This window comes from Ammospiza nelsoni, chromosome 8 (genome assembly GCF_027579445.1).
Source record: "Ammospiza nelsoni isolate bAmmNel1 chromosome 8, bAmmNel1.pri, whole genome shotgun sequence".
Lineage (NCBI taxonomy): Eukaryota > Metazoa > Chordata > Aves > Passeriformes > Passerellidae > Ammospiza > Ammospiza nelsoni.
This window is the reverse complement of record NC_080640.1, coordinates 18,367,363-18,390,498: the sequence shown is the minus strand read 5'-3', so window position 1 is coordinate 18,390,498 and position 23,136 is coordinate 18,367,363. Positions and strand designations below refer to the sequence as shown.

Genomic DNA, 23,136 nt, shown 5'->3' with positions numbered 1-23,136 from the left:
AGAACCTCAACTGTTTTGTTGAGTGACTTCCAATGTCTGCACCTTTGTTCATGAAAACTATTTCTTTAGAGAGAGGGTAATCACTTATGTATGGCTTCTATGAAGAAAGGAAAACAGTGTTTCAAAAGAAGCTTGTGTAAGCTCCAGAGCTCAGAAAATGATTTTACAAATGTACTAAAACCCAAAGGGTACCACCCTACCACTTACTTGGACTGAATGGCTCTGGGCTTCCAGAGCTCAGCTGCAGACACGAGTCGTTTGAATGGACATGTTGTTGCCTGCACATGAGACACACTCAGCAGGACTCTGTCCCAGCTTTCACCATCACAATTCACCACTACACTTAAACAACAGTGTCAATGAGTAGGATAAAATTCTCTCCTTAAAAATCCAGGCTTGCTACGCCAGACTTTGGTTATGAACCAGGTTCATGGCAATACTATACTGGGGCAAGAGCATTTGCATGGAGGCAAAAGCCAAGGTCTTGGTTACTTCTGCAAAGACAAACCATTGGATCAAAAAAGCCAAGCCAATGCTTTGCTCTACTCCACTACAGAACTCAAGTCCTCACCAGCATTGCAGCAAGCAGCCATCCTTTCCAGCTATTTGTTTTCTGCTGTGCTCCACTGTATTCAGAGTCCACTTGGAAATTCAGCAGTATTTACTGACACGCAATGAATGTTACAGATATATTTAACAGCTAAATATTAAATTTCTAAAATTTAATATTTTAGAAAACTCAGCTTTGATATTTATAAAGTTATGAATTTAGAGCAGCTAAATAATCAGTCAGGATGAAAGAAAAAAAAAGACTAAACAGAAAAAAGGTCAGAGGTGCTCAGATGAAATGCACCGTATGGGCAGGGAAAAATTTAGGACAGAACAATCTCCCTCATAGTAAATGCAAAGCTGCAAACCCAACACTAGTGCTTTTGCCTACAAGCCTTTCCTGCCCCTCTGTTGTGTCTCTCTCACAAACATCAATTCCAAATATATTCATAGTCTATAATCAAAGGGGATCCCATAAATCTGTTTGCATTACTTTCACTTCAGTTAAAGTGATAGGCGACGTCAAACTGCTGCCAGTTTCTGCCACACTCACTGATTTGTCAGACAGATGGGTAATTTAAAGGCCATGCGCTGCATTGTGTCATGAAAAATACGGTTGGGTTGGGAGAGTCTGACAGACAGAGGCCTGGATGATCGATGTATGTATTGTGACACTTCCTCACAAAAGATTATCAGTGTTAGCCTGCAATCTCATATATCAAAGACTTCTGCTGAATACTGGAGCAAATCCTCCTGAGCACTTCAAGCAGCCATTGATAAAATGGGGCCAAACTCTAAGCCAGTGTCAGGATTAACAGCTGAAAAGGGAAAGGGAAGAACAAATGACAATAAATCATAAGTGATAGTTTGGACTTATCAAGTGTATTTTGTCAAAGGATTTCTAGGTTGAAGAATTAAGCCCTCCACACATCACAGTCTCCTTATAACAGAGTGCCTCTGTTTTTCTACCTAACATGCACATCCCTCTGGGGTTAGTTTATTAAAAAAAAAAAAATCCACTATGTTTCTCAAATAAACATGCTAACCACATGATTTTTGATATTCTCTGCTTGAAAGAATTAAGTAATTTCCTTTCCAAAGGCATATAAAGGCTTTTAAACCCTGGGAACACAGACAGAAATTAAGTACCCTGCACACTTATCTCTGCTCTTCCTGCACAGAGGATTAATGGGGATTAAGAAGCCACCACCACGTTACTAGTAGTAATGGTACATATTTTTCCAGAAGCATGGAACACACCAAGCGTTTCAGGGAAGGTGTCAGAGCTGCAAGGTGCAGCAATACCAGGATGATGCCAGGCACCCCAGCTGTGGAAGCTGTGTTATTGTGCTCTGGTGGCAGATGATGTGTGTGGGGCCAGCCCTGCTGGCTGGGCCCCGCGCCGCGCTCGGCCATTCAGGCACCAACCGAAGGTCAGCAGAGTGCCATATGGAGCTACGCCCTTGCTGCAGCTCACATCTGCACCCTCTTCCTCATGCACTATTATCTTGCCTCCCCATATGTCCATCCACTTGTTAGGCTCTTGTTATGCTGCTTGCCAAACTGGCTTTTCAAAAAGTACAAATACTGAAGCAGTGGGATCTGCCCTCGTCCCGACTCCAGCTTTTATCCCAGTGTAACAATCACATGTGCAATTCAGGCACTTTGTACTTCCAGGCAAAGTCTCCTCGACCACCTAGGATGTGTTATTGTGTGTGGTTTAAGGGGAGCAGGAAGGGAGGAGCCTCCTGAAAGCCACTGCCTCATGATGCTGGGCTATCTTCATCACAGTGCTCACTACATCATTCCCCAGCACTCATTTCCCCAAAATCCTTAGCTACTACTCAGCAAGTTTTCAATTGACAGAAATGACTGCTAAAGAATCCAGGCAATTCAAAGAGTGCCATGGGGAAGTCTCTTCACCCATGATACTAGGAATACTTCAGCAAAAAGAAGTTTTAAAAATTTTAAAAATCCAGGCCATCTGCCAGTAGCTGTCCCTTTTCCCTCTTCATTTTAATACATGCATTGTTGTTTAACAAAAATCAAATCTAGTTTCATCACTGTGCATGTCAGTATTCGTGTACACAAAAGTATGCCTGTTTCTTATTTTTAGCTACATTGGTTGACCTAATGAAAGGCATCCTTCCTGTTATAAATTTTGCTTGATTTTTCATTCCCTCTTGGTTTGGCTTACAGAGTCCAAGTGCTGCAATTTGGATTTCAAGAGGTGTTTATCTGACTGAAAGAGTTAGCCTCACTTTACTAAATTTTCTTGTCTTTGATCTTTTAAGAATATGATACTTGCATTTTAGAATGGAATAAAATAAGCTATTTAAAGTTTGAGCATGGCCATTCAAAATACTAGACTAACAAATTAAAAATGAAGTTGCTCCCAGTAAGGAAGTATTAAATTATTAATCATTATGTTATAATATTTCTATAGTTTTATAATTTTATTATATTTTAAGTATTTTAATAATATTTAAATTTAAGTAATTTTAATAATTATTAATGGTTATTTACTATAAGTATTATTTAGGATGCTGAAATCCAAAATTAATATAATTTCCTTGGTCTCTCTCTCCAGTTTTGTTATCTGTTTGTCTGTGGGATGAATCTGCCAGATTTCTATGGACCTGGTTCATCAGCACGTAGCTTCACTTCCTAAATATCTCTCAATAGTTCAGTATAAAAATGTAGCTCTAAATCTCAAAAGAACAGATTCAGATTTGATGCTACTTACAAAACCACAAGAGGGAGCATAAACAAAAAGTCACAATTACTTTAGCTAAGTGAAGGCTTTGATTCACAAACCCAGAAAACAATGAGACAGACACCATTAAAGACCAGAGACTTTTGGGAAAATTGAATTTTGGCAAAATTAGGGACTACCCTGTCTTCTAATAAAGAACCAGAGTGTTGTAGCAGAAACACCTACACAGAATATGCTAAACCAGCCAGTAGGGGAAACTCATTTATCAGAGGTAGATTATGGATACAACACCTGTACAGTGAAAGAGATGAAGCAAGGTGGTACAGAGTTCCCAATATTTGAGTTCCCTGGGCAAGTGTCAGGATTAGCAGTTGGCTCCTCAGCATCTATGAGCATCAGCCTTTGCCAAAAGCTTCCTCACACTGCACTGCTTCACGCTGACTGTGCACTCAACATGTCATGGCTCATTAAAACCTTCATGGATTTCCTGGGAATTGCACTGATTACCCTCCAGCAGACAGGCTAGAAATTAGGGAGCTGCTGAAACAGTTTGTCATGTAAAACCCAGGGCTGCCTGGTTTTCAGGCACATACAAGTTACTTTTACTAACTCCTGCTCTTACATTTGGGACTCAGATATCATTTTTGTGTTGAAAAATAAAGTATTGGAAGTGCCAGAAATTCCCTTATCACCAGTCAGGTGACTGACCACATTTTCAGGTTAATAAATATGCAATTTATAATTATTTTCTAATTATATTATTAAATTATTAAATTATAATAATCAAAATTAATTATATGGTGGTTATTTCATTAATCATTAACAATTATTTTATGAAATTGTCTTTAATTTTTATATGAAGCCACTTTAGGTTATCAGGGTTCGAATCAAAACATTAAATATCATCAAGTTAAAATATTTGTTTGCACAACAACCTGACTCTCATACATATATTCCAGTTTAATAAGTCCTCTCTTGTTCATAAAAATTTTCTGGGAAGCTATTTGGCACTCAGGACTAACACCTATAATGATGGTAATCCAAAACTATGAAGAGATAAGAGAAAATGGGGTTGACTGAAGAGAAGATGCTTTTGTAGGTAAGGTCCAGTAAAGTGGCAGTGTCCAGCAATGAGAATGTAATAATTTCCTTTTGTGTTGCATTTAAAAAAGAAAATAAGTTCACCCATTCTTTTCCCAGTGTATTATCAGGCCTCTTCCTAAGGAAGCTCCTGTCACTTCTGCTCCCTCCCTTCTACGATGGAGTTATTGCAGGGGAGGGAAATCACTGCACTGTGGGCTGTGAATCACTCACTCTAACAGTCAGGACCCAGTAATGCCCTCAGGCACATCAGATAAACTCAAATAGAGAATTACAAAATGAAAATGCAAATGCACAAGGATGATCCTAGCAGCAGCAGCAGCAGCAAGCTCTGTTTACAGCACAGCATGAGCAAGGTGATGCTACCAAGAGGTGTGACCTACTGGGCTCACCCACAGTGCTGCTCATTGCTAAAGGAATTAGCCTGAGCTTTAGGATGTGGGAGGTAACCCAGCTTTAAACAGGATACAGATCCTGACCCAGGAAAGGGCAGTGATATTTAAAAGCAGCTGAGGCATGCATGAATCCTTCACAAAGTCCACAAAAACCCTCTTATAAGTAAATAGCTGCTTTCTCTCCTTTTAGCAACCAAACTAAACCACCCACAAACTGGCTCACAGGAGCAGCCCAGGAGACACAGCACAGAAGTTAATCCCTGCCTCACAAACTCTGACTCCCAAACAATGACATCCTGCACATGGGCCAGGAGCTGGGCACATGGGGACAGTGACACACAGCTAAGCTATTCCTTGGGCTGCTGGCACATTCAGGACAAAATCCATTGTCTTGGCCCAGACATGGCTGACATTGCTGCCCAAAAAGCTCCGGCAAGATCCCTGAGCCCTCTCATAGAGGCAAAGTGGGACCAGCCGTGTTTGTAAATAAGCTGGGAGGAAAAAAAAAATCCTTCCAAGTGTAGTATGCCCTCAGACACCCTGGCTGTGGGGGCCAAATAGCTGAGAAAACAGGATTTATGGCATGGGGAAGGGATGAGAGAGCACAGGAGGTCTTCTTTTGACACTCAATGTGTGACAATCCCATCCAGGGATCCCCCAGGGACTAAGGGAGGTAGGTTGCTAGGACAAACTGACAAACAGATCCATGGCATGCACTGCACATAATAGCAGCAATAAAAGTTCATATTTTGGTTCACTTGCTGGCCTAAGGAAAAGTCAACAGCAACCAAAAGTCTTAATTTTTCAGGTAAAACAAATATGTCAAAATAAGTTTAATTTAGGCTTGAAACATGTGTTGTTCATTTCAAATAATCCTTGAGTTTCAGACAGAAAAGGTGTTTCAAAACAAAAATTGAAAATATTGAAACTTTTTCAAGGGTATATTTTCAACTTCAGCTAATTCTACTAACATGAAAAAACATTTACAGATTATCTAAAGGAACAGTTTAAAATCAAAATAAAGACAGTAATAAGGAAAACTGTGTTCAATTCTACCAGGCAATTAAAACAGGAGCTGTTTTGCAGTAAGATTAATAGTTGCACTATCCCAGGCTACTGTAGCTTCTTTTACCAGAATACTGAGAGTCGAATACAATCAAGTACTGACAGTTTTCCCAGACACACATTTGCACTGTTCCCAGTTCACAGTCCCAGCTGAGCACAGCACTGCTTGAAACAAGGGGTGGGTCTGCTGGGAGCAGTCTGTTCAGTTAGGTTGGAAACAAGTGCAGGAATACACTGAAGACAAGGGGGGCTACTTCCAATTTACCACTGGAGAAAGTGGATAATAATGAGGAATCTGAGGGAGGAATAGCTCAGCCAGGGAAATCAGACTTGTAAGCTAGGAGCAGTACCCTTAACCAAAATAAACTTTGCTGAACACAAGCCCACCATCCAGCTCTCTCATGCCTGATACCACTTTTTCAGCTTAGGCACACAAGGAAAGAGGCACGAAGAGCCCACCCCAGGACAGAAGACAGGGCCATTCAAATAATATGCATCACACTCCATTCAGCAGGAAACTGCATGCTGCTTCCAGCCCTGCCTCTGCAAGGAAATGCAGCAATGGGCTACAGACATCTCCTGAAGGAATGGCCAGAGTCACAAGATATCCTGCAGGAATGCACAAAACATCACATGTCTTGGACCTTGCTGAGGCTGTGGCTGAGCTAATGCACAGTGCAGATCCGTAACAAAGCCTGTTGATTCTAAGCCCTAAAAAAGCAGAAGTGACAACGGGAACAGAAGAGTAACACTGGACATAACCAAGGTCTACCAGGTACACCTTACATTCAGTATGAATCTCAGAGTATGACCAGACCAAATCCCATCCAAATCTCAGAAAAGTATCTTAACCTAAGCCTGCACTCACATGTGTTTTACTGCCTTCCCCTCTCCTGACAGCTTTTATGGATGAGGGTCCCAGAGTAGAGGAAGCAAGGAGAGCCACTGTCAGGTCACGTCATCTACTCAAGGTTATGCAGGGGGAAATAATGGTATTTACAAGCTGAGGACTTGTGACTCACATCCCCTGTTTTAACCACAGCACCACACATTTCCAGACTTGAATGCTGACCAGACTAAAATGTGGTTCAAGAAAAAAAACACAACAGTGGTTGCTTTGCAAAAGATTTTCCTCTTTCCTTTGGTTGTTTTCAGGGAAGAGGACTTTGCATTTGTCCATCCCCTAGAATGGGGAGGGCTTTGGAGCACAGCAACAAAGGCAACAAACATTTGCTGGGCGCAACAGCCTCAGCCTTGAGGTATTGGTGGCTTGCTGGGAGTAGCAAATAGGCCACAAAGGACCATAACTGATCTTGCTCAAACTGCAATTAAGTGTCATCATGCTTTCCTGAGTGAATTATTTGACTGTCTCTCAAGAGCAAGCTGGGGTTATTGTGTACACAATGTTATTCACCTGACTAAGGTACAGAATAATGATGGAAACTCAGAGATTCCTGGTGGAAATGCTTATTATTTTGCCTTGCCTCAGTCAAAAATGTAAGATCCTGGCCCACAACTCAGACAAGCTGCCTCTTAGTGTAAAGTCTGGAAACAGGCACAACTATCACCAGTGCTTCTCTGGGTAACTGGCCCTTAAATGGCTCTACTGCTACCTAGAGCAAGCAGATGGTAAATCCACAGTTCTCAGCTTTCCCTGTGCTTATCTCACATGGATTATCTTCTTCTGGGATGGGACTCATACAGTTCATTTTCAGTGCTGGCACCTTGACACAGCACAGAAAACCTCTTCTCCTGCAAAAGCTCCTGTGTTAAACTGAATGGCAGATTGCTGTGGGACACAACTACCTCACTCTAAGAACGAACACACTAGAAAAGCAACCTAAGTACCAAAGTCCTGACATGGAACTCAGTGTCCCATTTCAGGTATGCCAGAGACCTAACACTATGCAAACAGATCCCTGCCATGTTTTCCCTGTGCACCTTGCAGTTACTCTTTTCCATGAGCACTCCACTGCCAGTTCTCTCCTAGGAACTCTATTGCACACCCTGCTCTCACCTCAGCAGAGTCAGTGGCCTGTCCCCCAGCAGTAGAAAGAACCCCAAATACACCTCCTCTCATTTTCAAAGCTCAACTCAGAATGCCTGGTGCCAGCATTGCAAGAAGGGACACTGCTCTTGTTAAGCCTAACTTTAAAGTTTCTGTATATCCCACTCCTTAATAAGCCAATGAAGACTGATTTGTCTTCTTAGGCAATTAAATTCCTAAAGGGTGAGGAAAGCAGAGGTTTATTCACATGGCAAAAAAAAAACCCCAAAAAACACAACAACCAACCTGAACAATTTTTAAATGCTGTAGAAACCTCAGTGTTGCCACAGAAAGCACAAGGCATTTGCTGTCCTGTTGTTCCTATCTAAATTCCTATTTATATTCCAGACTAAAACTGGTACATAAAGCTGGAATGTTCAAAGCAAGATTAGGTTCATCTCGAGACCTAACACACACAGATCTAAGCTCTTCTTGCTGTCTAGTGACTTTTTGTTACTTGTATAGTGGGAGATTGTGATTTGGGTTTTTTTTCTGGTACCACAACATGAATCACAATAATTTCTACAAGAACAGAGACATCTGGAAGTACAGCTCCTCTGAGCAAAGTAATAAGGCAATACATTTTGAATTTTAGTTATCATTCTGTACAATAACTTTAGTGTGAATAATAGTGTGAATACATCCTCTTACACAATATTTTTTATTTCTGCAGCTCAAACACCATCAGAAGGTCACAGCATTACACATTCTGCATAATTACTAGAAGTATGCAATGTAAGCAGAGAGCTAAGGAAGGCTGGGGAGGTTACTTTCTGCAGTGTTACCCAACTCAAAGACAATGAGGGATGCACAGATCCCAGAAAATCAACTGAAACAGTCAGATGATGCTCAGCATTGACCCAAGGGTGCTGCTGAGAAACAAATAAACACATTGGCTGCAGCATTCCTGTCCATGTGCAAACTGTGGATCTGTACATGCTGCCCTAGTAAGGGCGTGTGCATTTGTGCACTTTTCCTCTCAAAAGAGGTGTGCCACCAGTACTGCTAAAGCCCAAGGCAGCCTCCAGGCTTCAAGTCAGGCCCCTGGACACACTGTAGGATTGTGGAGCATCAGTGAAGTGATGCCTGGAAAACTGTGATAACACAAGAGCCTGTTCCCCCCATGCAGACATGTCAGAGCTGCAGTTAATGAGGGATTAACTCACCAGGCCTTATCCCAAAGACATGTTTCCTATATAAAGGCCCTGAGAATCAGAGTTGATGAAGCTATTCCTTTATCATAAATATCAGAAAAAGAGAAAAATGGCACATATGTTTTAAGACTAGAAGAAGAGTCCCCTTTCTACCTAACAGAGTCTGTCTACTAAGTGCTCATAGTACCAGTAGGAACATGATCTCAGCTCCTAGAATTTACTCTTCACCTCACTCATTCACTGTACAATTGCAGTAGAACAGAAGTGAAGTAACTTATGCAAGCTACAGCCAGTGCCTTAACCATGAGGCCAATCCTTCTTCACCCTGTTGTGTGCCAAGTAACACCAGCCCTGGACTTGCACTCATCCTTCACAAGAGCCCCTTGCTCCTGAGCATGCCTCTGGCTGCCAAAGACATGGACAGGCTGCTGGTCTGACCTGGGTGCAGACAGGCAGCATCCATCCCCAAAGTCTGTGAATTCCTCCTCCACAACAGAAATAACACAGTCCTGGCACAAGTGAGGGGTAATGCAGTATGTGGGCTTCTTGTAGGACAGGAAATTCATTAGTCACTGATTACATGTTTCCAGCTGCAGCTCTCAACATGTCCTGGGAACTGTGCATTAGGACATTGGTCCCACACCACAGAAAGGGAGATTTTTCCCCCATGCCATGTCTGCTAAAGCAGGAATAAATCTTAGAGATGCCTATGTCCTTTAAAAAAAGAAGAAAAAGTAGCAAAATGGGAGCTAAACGTGTCACATTTTCATTGAAAGTGACAAAGTGAGATCACCCACTATGGCAGGCAATGCCCTCATCTCTTTAACTTTTTCAGCAGCTTATGAAGGTAAAAAGCAAAGGGAGAAAAGCCCCAGGACCAGGCAGCAGCCACTGATAACTACAGTCTGCAGGAGCTCAGGGCTGCTTTTCCAGCCCCCCCTGTAGCTCTGCCAGTTGTTGCACGGGTGATTACAACACATCTCCAAGCAAGAGGCAGGGAAGCCTATTAGAAGCCATTACTGGGTCTGGCAGAGAAGCAATTAGAATAAGCTGCAAATAGCAGCAGCACGTGGGCAGCCAGCGTGGCGTGACAGGTGGGTGCTGCCATCTCCGTGGGCTGCAGTCAAGCTGCTGACCACCTGTAAGTAGCAGCTAGAGAACAATTATTAGTCATTAATAATCCATAAGCTTGGTGTCCCAAATGCCTGGCAGAACACTAAACCTCACAGCTGTAAGGAAGGTAAATACTGTGTTCTCATGATTATTTTTGTTGTTAGGAAAACTAGGAAAACTAAGGCACATAGATGTCATGGTCAGCATTACAAGTAATCACACAAAATTTGAGGGTAATCAGACCTTCTGAGCTTCAACAAACCTATTAGACTAGGAGTGATCACTCTGAAAGGGAGGCACAGAATAAGGAACCCATACACTCCTCATTTCAGAGGCTGCAGTTTAAAATTGCAGCTTCTCTGCCTTGTTCAAAGTCACACCATAACTCAAGGGTGGGAACTTGAACAGATCCAGAAGTTCTGGCTTCTAAAAGGACCAACAGCTCATAGTTTGTGACATTTTTGGCTGCACAGCAGCCTGCTTCTAGTCCTGTTCCCCAGGAAAGGACTTTACATGTACAAACCACAGGGTAGTACCACTAAGGCATTGCTTTTTACTAAGTAAAGTCCCAGGGGAATGCAAGGGGATGGTGACAGCAAAATCCAGTCTACACTCCCTGTTGCAGCTACAAAATTTTCAGTGAAAATAATGAGATCATGTTTTAAACCTTTAAAGTAAAGGATCAATTCTGCCTGAGGGGAAAAATGTTGGGGTTTTAGTCAAGGACTTTGGTAAACCAAGCCTCTAAGAATTTCCTGCATCAATCAGTACGTGCTGAGAGGCAAACTGGAATGGAATTGCTGAAAGCAGCAACTAACAGACCATTGGAAAGCACCTCCCCTTCCTCTCTGCCTACACTGGGGCTTGCAGTGTTTACCTGCTGCCATTGGTAACAGCCCCCTTCTGAACTGTGAGGCCAAGGCAAAGCTTGAAACTCACCTTTCACAGAGGCTACTGACAACCTGCCCTGCCAGCTACTGGGGTTTGTTTGGATGAAATATTTCAAGACAGCCAGACACTAATATTTCCCAAACTCCAACCTTCACAGCAGTTGCTGCAAGCTCAGAACCAAGCTCAGGAGAACGCACATCAACACAGTGATGGGAAAGTCTTCAAGAAAATCTGAACACCTTGAGCAAAAAAGAGCTCAATCAGGCCATGTGGACACCAACATACCCCTGTGGCTGGATGAGCAGTGTCCCCACCTCAGAGCTGTCAGTCCCTTTCCTGGGCCAGAAGAGTGACTGCTGGTCCTCTAAAACACAGATTTCTGAGCAAGGACGGGAAGAAAGCCTAGCTCTGAGGGATCCACCGCTGCAGCAGTAGCACAAATGCCTATAAAGGCTTCACCTTTGTACACTCTAGCAAGGCAATGGGCCCAGAAACCCACCACAGAGCCACAAGCCCTTTTTTATCACTCCTCTCCTCTGCTGATGCTGTCTGAGAGCTCAGCAAAACTCCATGCCACAAATAACAGCCTAGCTGCTAATGGTGGGGTAGAGCTAAGTGTGTTTATCCCCTGTTGTCCCATCCTGGTGCAACAGAAATTCCTGCTAGACATGACTTGAGGAAGTCAAGCTAGAGGGATCCTGTGACCCTTTACTGAGGAACTTGCCAAACCAAAATATTTCAGTGCTGGTGCTATGACATGAATGATACACTCTTGAATGGAGACCAAGAGGAGGAGCTGTCTGTAAGAGCCAAGCAAAACACTGTGGGCACACAGGAGAAGGAGCACCAGAGCTTGTGCCTGCATGGTTTTCTCTAAATAGGCAGTTCCAAAAAGCTCCTGTGATTTTCACAAGGATTAATACAGCCTATTAATAAAATCTTGCCTAATAATAACAAATCATCCATCCTGAGATCCATTTCTTGCTCAGTTCATGGAAGACATGAGCCAGGGCAAGGGAACTCTCAGAGCTTCAGCCAGCTCTGCAGGAAGGCCACAGCCCAGAGCATGATGCTACCAGCAGCTCAGGTCCTGCAGTGTGAGAGGAACAGGCTAACCTGGGGACCAACCACTGCTCCCAAAGACAGGAGTGCAGGGAATCAGTCTGTCTCATCAAGGACAAGGGCATGCAGACATCAACTGAGAGAGAAAACGAGGAAGGAACCACAGAAGGAAACAGAAGGCAATGTCTAGGGCAGGAGACCAAGCAGGGCACAGGTAAGGAAAAGAGCAGAATGGGGAATGGCAACAGGACCATGATGAAGGAAGAAAACTAGATGGATGGACAGCTATGAAATGACCTTAAAATTTAAAAAAAAGGTGCACTTAGACCCCACCAAGAACTCTTTCCCCTGTTCCCTCCCCTCAGTCCCTAAAAACCACACAAACCAAAGCGAGCTCTCACTCCAACATCACCCTACACTCCCTGGCCTGTGGATGAACACCATCTCCCCAGCCCCACGCTAAATGCCGTGCCTGCTGCCAGCACAGCCGGCCAAAGAGTGACCTCGTCCTGCCTGGGCTGGGGCAGAGCTGTGTCCTTGCTCCTCGGGCTGCCAGAGCTCTGTGCTGCTGCTCCCTCCCAGCCCTGACCTGATCTCCCAGTTCTTCCCCCACCATGATAAGTGTGCACCCGTGTGTGCGCTCACATTTACTGACCTGCACATACAGGTGGATTTGTACACAACCTCCAGCAAAAACCCAGCTTACAAGGAGGCAGTTATCCACTGAGAGACTGCTACTAGAGATGTTACTCAAAGAACAAATAATAAACTTGTTCCTTTCTGTGCTAGTTCTCTCCATGAAATACAGGCCTGTGATATTTTTTTAAACAGCAGAAGGCTGTCTAGTTATATTCTTGTTTCACTTTCAATATTCTTCAGCCTTAGTTAATTTCACAGGCCAGAGAACAGAGATGATTCTATGATTCCACTGGATCTGGCTCAATAGGATTCTTTCCACCCTATTTCCCAGATGTACATTTGATTTTTCTTATGTTATCCCTGATACAATAATCCTTCAGCTTGATGTTTTACATTGCCTCTTTTCAGCCCCTTGTTCTCCCCACAGCAGAGCTGGAAGGCAAGGAACTGACGATCCCTGTTCTGAGCCAGCCCCCTGCATGTTTCTTCACTATGCTGGCTAACAGAGGCTCTGTTGTGCTCTGCACTGATAGAAATGTCCCAGCCAAGGGAGTGAAAGGCAGAGGACAGATTCATATTATACAATGTTAGTGCTATCAAAATACAGCTGGACCTAAAGAGCCTATTCAGAAGCTCTAGATCGTGCTTAAAAAGTAAATAAGGTGTCTCAAGCACAGCTGCCTTGAAAATGCAGCTTAGTGAAACATTTAAGACCATTTTACAAAGTAGTATAAGAAGCTGGGTTTGTTCTCTTGGTTTCCTTACGTGTCAAAAGAAAAATGGATGAGTTTAAACTTTAAATACTGATGCCGCATGGTTGAGTAATGACTAGACAAATGGCTTAATATTTTGCCAAAAGCATAAGACATGCAACTTACTGCCCTAGCTGATGCAAATTAGAGCTACTTTTAAAGTCTGTCATTAGGTGTAAAAACTACCCAGGCAAACAAGCCTGGGCATCTGCACCAGTCCTATCCCCAAAAAAGCACTTTATGGACCCTATTGCTGTAACTATAATCCCCTCACCTGAGAGCCAGGGTGATGAAATGCATGGACTCTGCCCACAGGGAAAGAGAGATGCTGCTGTGTCTGCTTCGTTCTCACGTTACAAAGAACCATTGCAGAAAGCAAAACCTTGATGGTGAAACAGCTCAAAGCAGCAGCACTCAATTCTTAGGGAGTTGTTCCCTCAGAATAACAAAATAGAGACAACCATAACAGTGCCAGGCTCACATAAACTGTGAGAGCTCTGAACCAAGCTATTGCCAGTGACCCAGGGACAGTACAGAGACATCTTTGTGGCTCTGAAAAGCACAAACTCCCTGCTGCCTCCCAGTACTCCTGACCCACTTTTGGCCAATAGACTTCACCAAGGCAGGACATACTCCTTGTCTATGTGTAGGAGATTACTGAAAAATGTGCCTGCACACAATTCAACCAACTTGTTCTCCATTAACCTTACTATGATTTGTTTTTTCATCATCTGTACAGTTCATGATTTTGCAATAATCATTGAACTCCATTACTTAATCTAAGAAACATTGAAAATGTTTAGTTTTTAGCTTTAGGGCATTGTGAAAAGAATCAAGCTTATGAAAATAAAAGAGATGGGCTGATTGTGAGAGAAGAGCATTGCTGCTACTACCAGAGGAGTGATGCCAGTGCATTTGAAATGCCTTACCTTATCCCCTGGCTGTGGTCTCATAAGAGAGACTTGGTCATAGCCTCGTCGAACCAAAGCCCACAGTGCATCAAGTTTACCCTGCAATAAAAAAAAAAAAAAAAGGAGACAAGGTATGACCAAGAAATGTGGTAAAAATAGCATGAGATTAAACAACAGGTGGGTTGCTACAGCTTTTCTGCATTAAGCTGTCTGCACACACACTGGTCCTGTACCCTGGCCTCTGTATCCTTTATCTGGACAACCAGAAGAACCTCAGTGGAGAAATACCAAATATGCAGGCAGGATGAGAGGAGATTACTGTGAACTCCCTTAAGAGGCACAATTAGACAGGTGTTACTTTAAAGCACTAACCTTTAAATGTTACAAAAGGCAGAACAAAAGCACGGTACAGATGGGAAGAGAACTGAGGCATAGATGAACAGCCAGAAGAATACCTGCCTAGGCAGGCTTTAACATTCACAGATGCTTTCCAGAAACATTCAAGCACTGTTTAACTGATCTGTGAGTAAGCAGGGAAAGGGGGAACTCATCTCACAAAGCACTGTTTTGGGACATGGTCATAGATTCCTGGGATGAGCAGAGTATGGCAGCCTTGACTGTGCTAGCCCTCCAGCTTCCTTCTCTGCAAGCAGAGGTTACAGCTCTTCCCTGCCTTTAGGTTGTGTGAGGATGCATACATTAAAAGACATTGAAACAACAGATATTATAATGACATGGGAGAACTGAGGGTGAAAATATGGGGAGACTGAGTGACTTGCCCAAAAACCAAACACTACTGTCTTGTGGTTGAACCAAGGGGAAAGAGATCTGCATCCCAGCCCAAGCCTTTAGCCACAATGCAGTCAAAGCAAGGACAGTGCCCTTTATCTGATCCTTTTCTATGCTGCCTTCAGATGGCAGAAAACAGCATCTGTCGTCCCTAAGGTTCAAGAGATCTGCTGTTGCACCCCAGGCAAGAGAACCTGAAAAGACAGTGTGAGCTGAGGAAAGGAAGATCTCTGCTTGTGCCCTCTATTCTTCTCAAAAAATTATGGCAACACAGTGCCAAGTGAAATACACATTCCAAAACCAGGCAAAGGTGAGAATTAATGGCCACTTTTCTAAATAGTCTCACTCAGCTCTGCTGAAAGAAAGGCTGTGCTAAGGAAGTGGGATACAGTATCACAGTATCTTGCAAGATGCAAAAGACTTGCTAAAATGGAAGCTCAGACACATTACCTTGATTGGAGTGTACCATTTTCGCTGGGAAGGTGGTTTTCTCACATGGGGCTTCTTTGGCTTGGGTTCCCACGGTTCATACTCCTGTTCTGGCAATTTAATAATAGCATTTTTGGGTTTCTCCAATTTTGCTCCTTCCTCTGTCGACCCCTTGTCTCCCCATCGCACCTGATGTCAGGAGAGCACACTGTAAGGAAACACTTCAGCAGTCCCCACCAGCAGGTGGTTCCCACAGGTAATAATCTAGTTCCCATCAGATGACCAAGTGCTACCAGAATTAAGTCAAATTTATGAAAGCACCAAACTCCTACCATAATCAGAAATACACATTTAAGAATAAAACAGTCTAATTCAAAAACTGCTGGAACTACCAGCCTTTGCACATTCAAGCAATCTAAGGTGTTGTGGGAATTCACAGCATCTGGGGCAGATGAGAATCATTGAGGTTGGTAGGAGCTCTAAGATGATTGAATTAACCCAGCACCTACTATACCATACCTCAAGTGCCATATCCACACATCTTTTCAACACTTCAGGGATGGTGATTCCATCACTTCCCCAGACAGCCTGCTCCAACTCCTAATCACCCTTTCAGTGAAGAAATTCTTCCCAGTATCTAATATCTTAATATGTGATTTTGTTGTCTGACTTAGCTCAAGCAGAGAAGTGACTCTGCATTCAAGAACAGTATATGATCCATGGTGTCACAGTCAGCATACATTCTCAGCATCAAGGATAAAATTCTTCCAAGGAAAATAGTTAAGGATATTAAGATGCAATACTTCATCTGCAGTCCTGCAAGAAGTTGCTGAGAAGCCACAGAAACCAGGCACTGCATAGACAGCATCCTCAAAAATAAAACCAGTGTAGTTTGCCTGAATTTCCTCTGACAAGAGAACTGGTTGCAACTGCACCAAAGGGTTTGACTCACGAGATTAAAACTTCTTTTGGTGCTTATCTCATTTCTTAGCCTTCAAATTTTCTCTGGCTCTTAATGCTAGATTCATTTAATTATTCATGCAAATGACAGCAGCTTGATGCCTGTTACTTGGACAGCAGGTGTGAATTAGGTACACAAGCCCTGATTAAATCCCGGACTCCAGTCCTCTTCAAGAATCACATGAAAACACAGTGCAACAGTTTTCAATTCAATGTGCTGGGGTTTATAGCACTAAAGAATAAGCCAAATACCTCCATCCTCTTAATCCCACCAACACCTCGGCCTCCATAATAAGATGCATCCACGGTTGGCCACTTCTTCTTTGGCAATCCATCTTCATCATCTGAGTCCTGTGGGAAACACAGGGAGATATTAATGCTGCTCTCACATAAAAAGCATAAACTGCGGAAAACAGCTGAACATCCTATGGTCCAATCCTTGGATATCTGGCTCTGTATTTTATGCTTATTTGCTGACAAAAACCAAGGAAGTCTCTTGTCTCTGCAGGTGCAATTTTAATAGGGAAGCCAGAGAGGATTGCCTATTCCTCTGTCTGGGCTGCTTTTATTTAATCAAATATGCATTGAGCTCCAAAATCTCCACTGATTTGTAAGGAAAGGCAAAGTATAGATGAATTGTACATAAACTGGCTTGCCACTGTGCTATACAGAAAATGCAGTGATGAGTTGGCCCAGAGAAATAAATTCTTAATTGCACTTTTAGAAGTTAATGTCACCTAACAGAGGAAAAAAGTGACCACTGTTGAGTTTTTTAACATATGCATCAGATCCTTTTCTCATGGCAGCTGTAACCAGTAATTCTACACTATTTGATGCTTTGTGGAGTCTGGCTCAAGTTGTACAATTTGAAAAAGGATTCAGACAGGAGCATTTCACAGTTGTTAGGGCAATCAGAACCAGAGCAATCATAAAGACAAAGATTCCTTTTCTGGAACATGTGAGAGTCTGAATCAGGAATTAACTTCAGGTTCATTTTTCTGTTCTTGCCTAACTAAAAGCTGGCAAATGGTTCTAGTTCAACAAGCCTGGGAACACATCTCCAGCTCTATCATCTTGACGATTTCTCAGACTCCATATCATTACACTAAGTCAAGATACCTGAAAGCCCCAGCCTGACACTCTCCAAGTACACACATAGCTGAGGAGAGGGCACAACAAACCTCCTACAATATTTCCTTCATTCCTCAAATAACTGTACCTCATGCTTATATGCAGACATGCATGCTGGTCTTGGACTGGCCATGCACAGTGCTCATTGCTACTGTTCCTCAGTACAAGCATGCTTCTAGAAACACTACCTGAACTTATTTTTTATTAAAAAAACCCCAAAAAATTAACTAAAAAGCCAAATACTATAGAGAGATGTAAATTACTGTTACATCACTAGATGGCATTTTCACAAAATTGCCCTACATGTTTCTATTGGAATGGAAAAGGAATTAAGAGCTCAAAAGACAATAACAGCTTTTTGAAACCAGGCTTTAATTTTCGTTTGTATTTACCTCTTAGATTATGCCTTGGAGAAAGGTTTTTCAGTGGCCTCTCAGGTACAGTTCAACAGGTCAGCTCCTCCAACAAATTCTTTAGTATGGCCAGGCAAGACTAGAGCTGACATTTGCATTAACAAGTAAGGGGAGTTTGAGTTTGGGGCTTTTATTGTCGTGGTTTGGCTTTTTGGTGTTTGTTTTACCTCTTTTTTTTGTTCCTGTTATTTTGTTTTATCCTAAATTGGGAAAATAAACATACAATGAAAGTATTGTGGTTTGGTGTTGGGTTTGGTGTTGTTTCAGTAAACTTTTTTTTGAGAGTACAACAAATACACAAATTTTATCCCACTTTATGCTAATCTAAACCAGTACCCAGTGAACTGCATCAGTGTTTTAATATTTGATTTCACTGTGAACATGAGTACTATTTAAGCTATTCTGCCTCTTCCGTGCAAGGTAACACAGATTGCAAGTGTTCATGTCTAACAGTTCTTACTGCTGGCAAGCCTGACTCTAGCAGGACAGAGCCAACAGCAACAGCTGATACTTTTCTAGTTGATAAAGGATTTATACCAAATATCCCCTACACTGTACACACAGCAAAGTAACATTAACAGCTACCACATGGAAATCGAATGCTTGTGCTTTAGAACAAATTTTACACACCTATATTCAGTTTAATAGTAGCAATACCACACTGTATCAGCTGAAGGGCAGGTCACCATACCTAGGGAGCCTAATAAATACTAAATGTAATGGAATTCATCACACAGTTACAGTTATTACAATGCATGATTATTACAACTCATGCTGGATAAAGACAAGGCCAAGAAAAGGGATGGATAACATCTGTTTCTGTGTTGTTCCTGGAGGCTTACATCAGTTAATTCTCTTTGCATTTAAAATTGCAAAGCATCTGGAACTTCTGCAGGGCTGTGATGCTCTCTGAAACCTCCTTCAAATGCAGCATGGCTGCAACTGCAGGCTTTGTGATAGCACTAATCACACAAACCCCAGCATGAATTCTGGTGTGCATTCTGAAGTTAAATTGTCACAGTGCTGCTGCTCAGGACAAGTAGCAGGATCACATACACGCTAGTGGTGGCCTCTAGCAACCTCAAAACAGCAGCTGTGGTTGCCTCCCTACATTCATGCCAAGTTACAGCAAGTTAACAGTAAACTATAAGCTTCTCTTGTGGGTTAGGCAAGTATTTTTCCATTATTTCATTGTCTATGCCTAGGAAAGAAATGAAGGCAGGCATAGGTTTTCTCTGGAGGTGCTTTTATTTGCTACTATTATTTTCATGAAACTAGTATGGTGAGACTAAACTGAGGTCAGGGTCAGTGAGTGACTGTCCCCAAAAGAGCTAAACACAATCCTGCCTCACACAGCTCAAAACCTAAATGGAGAAAGGCTAAATGTCCTTCCAAAGGTCACTCTGCAGAAGAGCCACAGCCAGGGCAGGCTTTGTCTCCCCTCCTGTAGCAAAGCCACAAGAATGTGGCCTTTGCTGTCCTTTTTTCCAGCTGCCAGACTGTTCCTTACTACCAATCTGGGCTAAACTCCTGCTGAGAACAATGGCAGCTGTACTGGAGGAGGGACAGCTGTCAGCACAGCTTGAGAAGCAGAGATTTGCTTACACACCTGTTTGATGCACAGCAGAAGGAACAAAATACCGTAGGAACTGCTGGCCTGTGGATTTTTGAGCTATGCAACTGTTTTCACCCTGGATGGAAGCAGTTCTGCTGTATGTATATAAAGAGGCCAGGAGGCAGAAATAACTGTCCTGACCCAGAGCACTTCCTCTCACAGCCTTTAAGGTGTCATTAGTACACCTACAGGGCTGCCATTCCTGGGCAGCATGGCACACTACAGTGCTGCAGGCAGTGCCACAGCTCAGAAATAGCACACTTACAGGCTCTGGAGGTGGTGGTGGAGGTGGCTCCTTGATCACCTGCAATAAACAAACAATGGAGAAATCTGAGACAATGGCAGGGTTCATCCTTCTCAATAACTATGTCCTCCCTGCTTTCTTGCCCATGTCACAAATGAGTCACTCTGCTTCATTCCCCCCCATTCAATCCTCTCATTAGTCCCATGGAAAATGAGCCCAGATGAGATGAAAAATACCATATAATTACCAAGTTAGTGCAAAGATATTATCTCAGAATCCGCAGCTCCTCTGAATAAATTAAAGAAACCCCAACAAACAAAATGCAAAAAAAACCAACCCTAACTCTTGTCTTTAAAGAGGACCATAACAGCTTGTGCACACATTAGTAAATCAATTCCATTACACTTTTATGCAGCAGGTTTCAAAGCTGGTCTGAAGGAGGTCTCGATCCCTACAGAAACTTAAGTCACATCCATGAGCTTATTTAAAATTCTCATTCAATGTAAAAGTCACATAGGCCTTGAAACAATCAAAAACCCAGACAAGAGTAACTTCAACATGCACTTTAGGCAAATTGTTGAACCAGGGCTTTACAAATGTGGCAGTTTTTTAAAGCAAGGTTAACCACCCGCTCCAACACTTTAACTGGCAAAGACTATATGAAAACAAGTCAAGAGAATAAAAAGACTTTACTTACCACTGTGCAGCAAAGGGGCCAAAACCACCACAGAAGAGCCAGAGCCAGCAGCAGAAAAAGAATCAGAAGAGCAATGAAAAGGATGGTCCCAGTCAGCTGCAAACAAGATGATTATTTCTGAGTTACCTTTATATGCCTCAAAGAAGGCAGGAGTCCTGAAGTTACACACTTAGAGTCAGCTTTCCATCACTATGAGGTCTCAGATGCCCTATCCTCAGACTGTACTGGGTTCTGGAATGATACTAACTTTAGCTCTGATGTTTAAGCCTTTTTTTTTTTTTTTTTTTAATATACACTGGGAAATGAAACTTCTTCAATGGTAGATTTCCAACATTTGAGAAGAGGTTCAATTCACCAGCAACAGAGATATCAGGGAACAGGAAAAACTTATCAGGAAACTAGAGGAAAGCCTGGGGCCTGTCAATCAGGCTGAGGAAGGAGGAGGAAGGAGGAATTGGCTAGAGAGGAAGCTGTAAGAGATTTTCAAAGGATAGGTGGAAGGATAAAGGGAAAGAAGCCAAATTCCAAAACTGATTTCTATGTGATAAAGTCAACGAGATTCACCCTATTATACTGCAACTTGCTGAATTTCCATGACACCAGAAACTGATGCTTAGCCCCTTCTTACAACAGGGATTTCCTTCGCTATTCTAAGTGCATTTGTTTTGCCCTCACACAATGAAAAAGCTCAGAGTGGAAAGCACCAACTGGTAAGAACTTTGCAAAGTCTGGGTGAGATCCTGAACGCCCAACTTAGATCCCAACTTAGATGGTACCTAGTTCTCTCTCAGGCCAATTCCTAGAGCTGCCAGGACTCACACATTCAATAAGGGACTAACACAAACACAGCTCCTACTCCATGCTTTTAAACAGGTAACCCAGTATCCCATATCTGAGTCACAGCATTGCCATCCCCACTTTGCTCTTTGGCTTTTGGTTAACGATGCAACAGACCCACCTGTGTTAGGATATACTGTCTGGCTCACCTTCTTTTGGCCAGGGAGCAGCTGGATTGCCCAAAATGTGCCAAATGTCCTGCTCAAACAAGTCCTGTTAGAGGACACAGTACCCAGCTGCAGTTCAGTGCTAAGCCCCCCTCTCTGTCCCTCCCATGGCCCCATGTACAACTAATGCATCTGGAAAGCAGATACTTACAGAGAAATGAATTCTCAGTAAAGCCAGATTGCTGAGTAAAAATCAAGCATAACTTTAAGAACTATTGCTGCACTCCTTAAAAACAAATCCAAATACAGTAGCAATGCAGTACCAGTGCTACTATTACTCCAAACACACATTACCTCCTTGTTTTGTAGCCTTTGTTTCCAGGCATTGCTTTTCCCATGCTAACTGCACATATAAATTGCTGAGACATTTACCAGCAATAGCTCAGGAGCTGCTGGCAGCAAGAAGCTAAAGAGTCTTCTTTTAATGATTTTAATGACACAAAGCTCCATAGTGAAGCTGGACTTTGAAAAGAAAATAGCAGACTTCATGCAGCTGAACAGAAATAAGCAAGGGGATCACACAGAGGCTTTTGGATTATAGTGAAGATACTTACTGTACAGAAAAGACAGAAGGACCAGCTGGGGAGGAGAGCTGAGCAGGCCAGCTGACTGCCACCCACAGAAAAGGAAACAGGAGGGGAAAGGAAATGGAGGGAGTCTCTAAAACGAGAAGAGTGAAACGCATGAAATTAAGACAAAGTTGGAAACTGAACTGCCAACCTTGCTGCTTATAGGACAGAACAGAAGTAAGACAGTATTTTTCTATCAGCTGCAAATCAGGCTTCCTGCCTCCTTCACATTCAATCTGCAAGAGGCTGGTCAAAAACTGTCAGATTGACATGACTGGAGATTGGATTCCTCTTACTATCCTAAGGCTACCAAAAGGAAAAGCTTCCTCCATCCATGCTCTGGCCTTTAGGAACCCTGGTTAGGGTTGACACTTCAGTCTTCATCAGAAATAGATTACATATGGGTAACTAAATACATCAGTTAACACTTGTGCAGACTTGAAAGGTTTTACTGTACCTGAGGTAAAAGAGTGGAATTAAATGTGAAAATATCAGTCCTCAGTATGGAAAATTTGGAAGAAAGTTTTAGCAAAATAGAAATAATAGCATAAAGAAACAAACACATCTCTGCTGTATTGTGTCCCTACAATCCAAGCTGTTCAGGATTCTGGTGTGATATTTCTCACCCTCATTGCTGCAAACATCAGAAAATTAGATTTACAAATTACAGTCAGCCCTATGTGCATTCCTGCCCTCCTGTTCTCCAGCTGTCAAAATGGCCAACAATGATTACAAACCAATATGACAGCATTTGGCACAGGCTATAAAAGTCCTTTTGACACTAATAACAATGATACAAACTGCTATCAGGTACTTCAGCCGGCTTGATTTAGACCACAAGCACAAGGTCACATATTTAATTACTGTACTTGCTCACACCAGCTCTCAGC

General features: G+C 42.6%; 1 protein-coding gene across 1 annotated transcript in view; it reads right to left on the bottom strand.

Moving 5' to 3' along the window:
- Positions 1-23,136, bottom strand: part of ANTXRL (ANTXR like) — a 56,322-nt gene that overhangs the window by 6,339 nt on the left and 26,847 nt on the right. The window contains exons 13-17 of the mRNA XM_059476716.1: positions 20,674-20,769; positions 19,998-20,036; positions 16,826-16,924; positions 15,635-15,802; positions 14,414-14,494 (exon numbers count right to left, since the gene is read on the bottom strand). Of these exons, the coding sequence (XP_059332699.1) occupies positions 14,414-14,494; positions 15,635-15,802; positions 16,826-16,924; positions 19,998-20,036; positions 20,674-20,769 (483 nt within the window). The remainder of the gene's footprint in view (positions 1-14,413; positions 14,495-15,634; positions 15,803-16,825; positions 16,925-19,997; positions 20,037-20,673; positions 20,770-23,136) is intronic.